The sequence below is a fragment of the Mobula birostris genome, chromosome 5 (assembly GCF_030028105.1).
Source record: "Mobula birostris isolate sMobBir1 chromosome 5, sMobBir1.hap1, whole genome shotgun sequence".
NCBI classification, from domain to species: domain Eukaryota; kingdom Metazoa; phylum Chordata; class Chondrichthyes; order Myliobatiformes; family Myliobatidae; genus Mobula; species Mobula birostris.
The window spans coordinates 172475067-172483778 of record NC_092374.1 but is presented as its reverse complement, the minus strand read 5'-3'; the positions used below and the strand labels follow the sequence as shown (position 1 = coordinate 172483778).

Below are 8712 nucleotides of genomic sequence, written 5' to 3'. Positions count from 1 at the left end.
GAGGTGAGGGAGAAACTCAGTGGGGGGGGGGGGATTTGTGGAAGCAACTCGGGAGCACACACTTGAACCTTTCAGAGTCAGAGACAGGTCTATTATCACCGGCATATGTTGTGAAATTCGTTAACTTAGCAGCAGCAGTACAAAGATAAATATAGAAAAATAAATAAATAATTGTATGTATATTGAATAGCTAAATTAAAAATAGTACAAAAACAGAAATAATTTTAAAAAAGGTGAGGTGGTGCTTATGTCCATTCAGAAATCGATGGCAGAGGGGAAGAAGCTGTTGCTGAATCACTGAGTGTGTGCCTTCAGGCTTCTGTACCTCCTTCCTGACGGTAACAGTGAGAAGACAACGTGTTCTGGGTGACGGGGGTCCTGAATAATGGACGCAGCCTTTCTGAAGCACCGCTCCTTGAAGATGTCCTGGATACTACAGAGGCTAGTACCCAAGATGGAGCGGAATAACTTCACAACGTTCTGTAGTTTCTTTCGATCCTGTGCAGTACAACCCCACCCCACCCTCCCCATACCAGACAGTGATGCAGCCTGTCCAAATGAAGAGTCGACCTGGGTTTCTTACAGTCTGGGTTGGTGGGGTAACTCGCCACCGTAAATTACCTCTGGTGTGGTGAGCGGTGGGATGTCGGGGGAGATAACGGGAACATGGGGAGAATAGGTTCCATAGAAACTAGTGGGTGGGGGGGAAGGAGTGATGGATGGAAATACTTGGAACTGTCATAGACTCAAAGGGCAGAATGGACTCTTTCCATAGTGAGATAGAATGTAAAAAAAGATGGCCCATTGCAAATTCTGTTGTATGCAATAATGGGCACCTTCTCTAAACCACTGTCGGGGGGCAGAAGGTAAATCTTCCCCACTCCTCTCCTACAGGCAACATGGAAACATTCCTCTTGGTACATATGGCACCAATGACAGAGGTGAGGAGGTCCTGAAGAGAGATTTTAGGGAGCTGGATAGAAAGCTGAAAAGCAGGAACTCCAAGACAGTAATCTCCGTATTGCTGTCTGTGCAGGGTAAGAATAGGAGCACTTGGCAGATAAATGTGTGGCTGAGTGACTGGTGTAAGGGGCAGGGGTTCAGATTTCTGGGTAACTGGGATCTCTTCTGGGGAAGATACGACCTCTACAGATGGGATGGGTTACACCTGAAGCTGAGGGGGACCAATATCCTTGCAGGCAATTTCGTTAGAGCTGTCAGGAGGTTTTTTAACTAATTTGGCAGGGGGATGGGAGCTGAGGGTTGAGGATAGTGCAATTGGTTTACAAACAGAGACAGTGTGCAGTGGGACTGCTAGCAAGGTCAGGCTGATGATAGGCAAAATTGCAGTCAATGGGATGAGTTGCAATGCAAAAGGGGGACAAAATCGGAAAGGGTGATGCATAAAGAACTGAAGGTGTTATAACCGAATGCATGCAGTATATGGAATAAGACAGATGATGTAACACGTTTATGACGTTATGGGCATCACTGAACCGAGGGTGAAAGAAGATTATAGCTGGGAGCTTAACGTCTTTTGTATCAAAAGGACAGGCAGGTAGACAGAAGTGGTGGAGTGGATCTGAAATCAGATCAGTAGAAAGGGATGACATAGGATCTGAAGGTGTAGCATCATTGTGGGTAGAGTTAAAGAACTGCAAGGGTAAAAAGACTCTGATGGGAGTTATATACAGACCTCCGAACAGTAGCAAAGATGTGGGTTTCATATTACAGCGGGAGATAGGTGATGCATGTCAAAAGGGCAATGTTACAATAGACATGGTGTATTTCAATAAACAGGTAGATTGGGAAAATCAGGTTAGTGCTGGATCCCTAGAGAGGGATTTTGTAAAATGCCTACGAGATGGCTTTTTAGAGCAGCTCATGGTTGAGGCCTCTAGGGGATCAACTATTCGGGATTGATTCTTGTGCAATGAACCAGAACTGATCAGGGAGCTTAAGGTAAAGGAACCCTTAGAGGACAGTGATCATAATATGATAGAATTCACCTTGTAACTTGGGAGGGTGAAGGTAAAGTCAGATGTACCAGTATTGCTGTGGAGTAATGTGAATTACAGAGGCGTGAGAGAAGAGCTGGCCAAAGTTGATTGGAAGAGGACACAAGCAGGATGACAGTAGAGCAGAAATGGCTGGAATTTCTGAGCGCAATTCGGAACACACAGGATAGATACATCCCAAAGAACAAGTATTTTATAGGCAGGATGACGCAAATGTGGATGGCAAGGGAAGTCAAAGCCAACATAAAAGCCAAAAGAGAAGGCACATAATAAATAGTCCATAAAGGGGAAAAGATGGAATATGAAGGTAAACTAGCCAATAATGTTAAAGAGGATACCAAAAGTTTTTCTAGACATATAAAGGGTAAAAGGGAGATGAGAGTAAATATTGGGCTGCTTAGAATTAGTGCTGTAGAGGTAGTAATGGGGGACAAGTAAAAGGTAGGCAAACTGAATAAGTATTTTGCATAAGACACTAGCAGTATGTTGGAAGTTCAAGAGCATTAGGGGCAGAAGCCAGTGAAGTTGCCATTACTAGGGAGAAGGTGCTTTGGAAACTGAAAGGTCTGAAGGTAGATAAATCACCAGGATCAGAACCAGATGGTGTACACCCAGGGTTCTGAAGGAGGTGGCTGAAGAGAGTGTGGAGACATTAGTAATGATCTTTCAATAATCAATAAATTATGGCACTGTTCCAGAGGACTCGAAAATTGCAAATGTCACTCCATTCTTCAAGAAGGGAGAGGCAGAAGAAAGGCCAGTTAGTCTGACCTCAGTGACTGGGAAGATGTTGGAGTCGATTGTTAAGGGTGTGGTTTCGGGGTACTTTGAGGAACGTGATAAAATAGTCTGAAGTCAGAATGGTTTCCTTAAGGGAAAACCTTGCCCAATAAATCTGTTAGAATACTTTGAAGATATAAGAAACAGGATAGACAAAGGAAAATGGGTAGATGTGTGTATGGATTTTTAGAAGGTCTTTGACAAGGTACCACACATGAGGCTGCTTAACAAGTTACGAGCCTATGGTATTACAGGAAAGATACTAGCATGCATAGCGCATGGATAGTGGATGATTGGCAGGAGACAAAAGTGGAAATAAAGGGAGTCTTTTCTGGTTGGTTGCCAGTGACTAGTGTTGTTTCACAGGAGTCTGTGTTAGTACCAAATCTTCTTACGTTATATGTCAAAGATTTGGATGACGGAATTTATAGTTTGTGGCCAAATTTGTGGATGATACAAGGATAGGTGGAGGGGCAGGTAGTGTTGAGGAAGCAAAGAAAAGAATGGCAGATGGAATACAGTGTCGGGAAGTTTATGGTCATGCACTCTGGTAGAAGAAATAAAAGTGTAGACTATTTTCTAAATGGAGAGAAAATTCAAAAACTCTGAAAGGCAAAGGGACTTGGGAGTCCTTGGGCAGGATTCCCCAAAGGTTACTTTGGAGGCTGAGTCAATTGCGAGGAAGGTAAGTGTAATGTTAGCATTCATTTCGAAAGGACTAAAATGTAAAAGCAAGGCTTTAACGCTGCAGCTTTATAAGGCACTGATGAGGCCCAACGTGGAGCATTGTGAGCAGTTTTGGGCCCCTTATCTCAGAAAGGATGTGCTGACGTTAGAAAGGGTTCAAAGGAAGTTCACGAAAATGATTCTGGGATTGAAAGGCTTATTATATGAGAAATGTTTGATGATCTTGGGCCTGTACTCTGTGGAATTCAGAAGAATGAGGGGGGATCTCACTGAAATCTCTTGACTGTTGAAAGGACTCAGTAGAGTGAATATGGAGAGGATGGTGGGCGAGTCCAGGACCAGAGGACACAGCCTCAGAATAGAGGACATCCATTTAGAACAGGGATGAGGAGAAACTTCTATAGCCAGAGGGTAGTAAATCTGTGGAATTTGTTGCTACAGGAGGCTGTGAAGGTCAAGTCATTGGGTGTATGTAAGGCAGAGGTGATAGATCATTGATTAGTCAGGGCATGAAGGATTAAGGGGAGATGGCAGAAGCTTGGGGCTGGGATCTGCCATGATGAAATGGCAGAGCAACTCGATAGGCCAAATGGCCTAATTCTATTCCTATATCTTATATCCTACAGCAACATTACCAGAGGTTTTAAAACATTTCTAGATGTTCCCAGACATTCCCAGATTTTCACAGGACAATAAGACCACAAGAGACAAGACAAGGCTGCAAGTTACCCTTTAGGGAATCCTGCATGAGGACTCCCAAGTCCCTTTGCATGTCTGATATTTGAATTTTCTCCACACAGAAAATAGTCCACTCCTTTATTCCTTCTGCCAAGTGCATGACCATGCACATCCCTACACTATACTCCATCTGCCACTTCTTTGCCCATTCCTTCTGCTGACACACTGCTTCCTCAGCACCACCTGTCCCTAAACCTACCCTTGCATCATCCACAAATGTGGCACACAGTCATCAATACCTTCATCCAAATCATTGAAATACAACATGAAGAGAAGTGGTCCCAACACTGATCTCCGCAGCACACCACTACTCACTGGCAACCAAGCAGAAAAGGCCCCCTTTATTCCCACTCTTTGCCTTCTGCCAATCAGCCAATTCTCCATCCCTGCTAGTACCTTTCTCGTAACACCATGGGCTCTCATCTTGCTAAACAGCCTCATGTGTGACACCTTGTCAAAGGCCTTCTGAAAATCCAAATAAACTGACTCTCCTTTGTCTATCCCGCCTGTTAATTCCTCAAAGAATTCCAACAGATATGTCAGGCACGATTTCCTCTTAAGGAAACCATGCTGACTTTGGCCTGTTTTATCATGTGCTTCCAAGAATCCCGTAATCTCATCATTAATAGACTCCAACATCTTCCCAACCACTGAGGCCAGTCTAACTGGCCTATAGTTTCCTTTCTTCTGCCTCCCTCCCCTTTTAAAGAGCGGAGTGACATTTGCAATTTTCCAGTTCTCTGGAACCATTTCAGAATCTAGTGGACATCTCCAGAGTTTCCCGCACATTCCCATACCTCTGATGCAGCTCTTTAGGTTTCCAGCGGGCAGTTGGGACGGGTGAGACTGGTGGCGGCTGAGGCAGTCTGTGCAATGCAAGAGAGGACAGGTAATCCAACACAGCACACACAGGGGGATTTTCCCTCGTAACCCTCTGATTTACCACATACCCCTGGGAATTATCCCCATACCCCTGTAATTTATCCCATAACCCTGGGATTTTCCCCCTGAGATACGCTCATATGCCTGGGATTTATCCCCATAGTCCAGGATTTACATGTCCTACCACAAGGGGGCTAGTTAACCTTCCCACAAAATACACTGGGAGGAGTTACCTTCAGTGCATGCACTGAGATTTAACTGCACCCACCCCATACTGGGGGGATTTACCTCAAAACTGTCACGTTGATCAGAGGCATAGCAAACCAGGGGAGGGGTGATTCAGGGGCAACCTGTGGGAGGCGGGAGGTCGGGGGGGGGTGCAAACTGAGAGGGCGTGTGTAGGATTAACCAAGGAGGAGGGGGCAAACTCTGGGGTTGGTGATACCAGGGAGCGTTTGCTGTGTGGAACTTGGACGAGGTGTTTTTCATGACTGGTGGGTTTATTCCACCAATAGGGCAGACGGAATAGGACCGATGTTCCCAGGGGGTGGGGTATCAATGTTGATCCTCTTCACGGGAATTGTGTGGGGTAACGGAAAATACACCCCGCCCCCCCAAAAAAACTGTGGTTTCTGATCAAATTAGACACCGCAAACCCAAGCTGCAGGTGCAGGTGGAGAGGAGAGTGAGGGGGTGTTCTGCGGTGCTGGGAACAAGGCAGAAGGTCTGACCACATCTTACCTCGTCATAGCTCCCCCCACACACACGGGTTTCCAAACACAACAGGTTCACATACAACTCACCCAGGTACTTGGGGTAGAAGTACTCCTTGCAAGAGAAGAGAGAAACGTCAACACCAGGCACACCACAGCCGCGCTCCTACACGGCGCTCCCTCGCCGCGCAGAGCTCCCTCGGCACCCCTTCCCGTCGCGCAGAGCTCCCTCACCACCCCCTCCCGTCGCGCAGAGCCCCCTCGCCACCCCTCCCGTCGCGCAGAGCTCCCTCGCCATCCCCTCCCGCCGCGCGGAGCTCCCTCGCCAGTCCCTCCCGCCGCGCGGAGCTCCCTCGCCAGTCCCTCCCGCCGCGCGGAGCTCCCTCCACCAGCCGCGTGTCCGAGCCGGGAGTAACACCAGCCGTGCTCACCGTTTCGAAGTTGTTCTCAAACACTTCCCTCGCCTCCTCCTTGTTGCAGAATTCCTCCACGCACTCGCGCTCCAGGCTACCCTGCTTGTGCTCCTCGAAGATAGTATTGGCGCGTCTCGGTCTGCTGAGGAACTGCGCGGCCCGTCTCTGTGTCAGGACTGAGCGGACACGGGAGCCCCGCGGTCAGCATTTGGGATAGGAGTTCCACCGAGCCAGCCAGCTGTCACGTCCCACCGACCACGCCACCCACTGCACCATCACCTGCGTACCCACACTCACCACGGACGTCCTAGCCCTTCTCTTCTACTCCTACGTTTTATGGTGGACCGCAGTGAGATTATAAACACAAAAGATTCCGGGGATGTTGGAAATCCAGACTAACACACACAAAGCGCTGGAGGAACGCAGCAGGTCAGGCAGCATCTATGGAGAGGAATAAAGAGTCGACGTTTCCGGCCGGGACCCTCCGGATTCGGGGGCTCCAGGGGCTGCATCGGTGGGATTCCCGTTTCTCTCACCACACAAACTGCCCGGCCTGCTGAATTTCTCCAGTAACACACACGGCATGCTGGAGGAGCTTGACTGTACCTTTCCATGGACGCTGCCTGGCCTCCTGAGCTCCTCCAGCATTGTGTGTGTTACTTGGATTTCCAGCATCTGCAGATTTTCTCTTGCTTTGTGATTGAATTTCTCCAGTAGTCGTGTTCACCACCGCAGGCGTCTCTCCTGGCCCGAGTGACTGTCCTGATCTTAGTGGCTCTCGTCCCACCAACTCTCTGCCTAAATCTGACCCTTGCAGGTCAGACATAGTGGCCCATGCTGACAGCAGTTCCAGTCTAAGCCCTTGGCCGGTATCCATCTAAGGCAGCCTTTCCAATCCATGTACCTGTCCAAGACCCGTGTTAATGTACCTGCCTCAACTGCTTCCTCCGGCAGTTGGTTCCATTTACTGATTAGTCTCTGGGTGAAAAAGTTGCCCCTCAGGTTCCTTTTAAATCTCCCCACTCTCTCATTAAACCTATGCCCTCTAGTTCTCGATTCCCCAACCCTGGGAAAAAGACCATTCACTCTATCCATCTGCCTCACGATTTTATAAGATCGCCCCTCAAACTTCGGTGCTGAAGTGAAAATCTGCTCAAACTTTCTCCATAACTCAATCCCAGATCCCGGGAACATCCCTCGTAAATCTCTTCTGCAACCTTTTCAATTCAATGGCATCTTTCACTTGGCAGGGAACCCAATTTTCGAAGCGCAGCCTCGCCAACGTCCTGCTATGCTTCAAGGACCCATGGTCGTTCAAGAACCACCGACTAAATCCCGGCTAGGAAGAGGTGTGGGTCACCGAGAGATTGGAAGCGAGAGCCAGTTTCCATGGGCCCTTGCCACCACAGGGTCATTGGTGAACGGGATCCAGCGACAGAGATTCCGTGACTATCGGTGGACGGGGATGAGACGGGGGGGGGGGAATGGAGGGGTGGAGACAGGCGGCCTTGGTCAAAGATGACCCCAGGGACCAAGGTGAGGGCCGGCCTGTGGGACAGGGACGCGTCGGTCACAAAACTCAGCGGGAACAGGACCCACCGGAGCAGACGACAGGAACAGAAGGCCCAAGGAGCGCAAGGATCAATGACGGACAGGGCAGTCCCAGAGGGAGAGGGCTGGGGACGACAGACAGACGTCTAGACTTTTGGAGCACGGGTCGGCATTGTGAGGACTGACTTTGACGTGCCGGCAGATTCTGGGTAACTGACATTAAACTAACATCAATGCGTTTTAAAACCAGAGATCAGATATATCAACAAATTTGTCAAGTTCATACCCCCAGCAGGAGGCTGACGGGCCGAAGGATCTCCGGGGAACAACTCGTGGGGAAGGGAGCCGACGGGAGCGGACGGATGGGAGGGACGAGGGAGGTGAGACTGGGGGCGAGTGGAGATGGTCAGCGGGGCGGGGGTGGAACGGTCAGCGGCGGCCGTGGTCCCGGTGCCCGCGCCAGGTACTCACAGGACGCGGCCCCGGGCAAAACAAGCAGGCAGGCGAGCCCCGCGAGCAACCCCCCGGCCATGGCGAGAGGGACAGCGCCTCCCGACTGAACCAAGGGTACGCGTTGTTAATGCGGCGATGGGAGGAACGGAGAGGCGGGGCAAAGGAGAGGAAGGGAGGGTCGGTCTCTGCACCACACAGCGGTGCAACACAGAGCGGCGTGCGTGCGTGTGTGTGTGCGGGGGGCGGGACGAGGTTTGCGGTCAGGCTGGGACTGCGGGTGATCCCACCTGCTCCCAGTCCTGGTTAGACATGAGGGAAAAGAGATCGTTTCCTCCAATATCCCTCACACCACGCCACCCCAGGCAGGAGCAGACCATTTCCAGCCGTGGCTGATCTAACCTTGGCAGAATTCCATTTGCTGGCTCCATCCTCACCGTGCCTGGCAGTCTCCGCCGGCGGTCAGGACGGGAGGCACTC

At 49.8% G+C, this 8712-nt stretch overlaps 1 protein-coding gene across 1 annotated transcript in view; it reads right to left on the bottom strand.

Annotated features, from left to right (window-relative positions):
• LOC140198410 (vitamin K-dependent protein S-like) overlaps window positions 1-8383 on the bottom strand; it is a 117322-nt gene extending 108939 nt beyond the window's left edge. The window contains exons 1-5 of the mRNA XM_072259502.1: window positions 8254-8383; window positions 6250-6407; window positions 5909-5933; window positions 5021-5089; window positions 2048-2055 (exon numbers count right to left, since the gene is read on the bottom strand). Coding sequence (XP_072115603.1) covers window positions 2048-2055; window positions 5021-5089; window positions 5909-5933; window positions 6250-6407; window positions 8254-8314 — 321 coding nt within the window. The 5' untranslated portion in view covers window positions 8315-8383. The remainder of the gene's footprint in view (window positions 1-2047; window positions 2056-5020; window positions 5090-5908; window positions 5934-6249; window positions 6408-8253) is intronic.
• Between the last annotated feature and the right edge of the window lie 329 nt (window positions 8384-8712).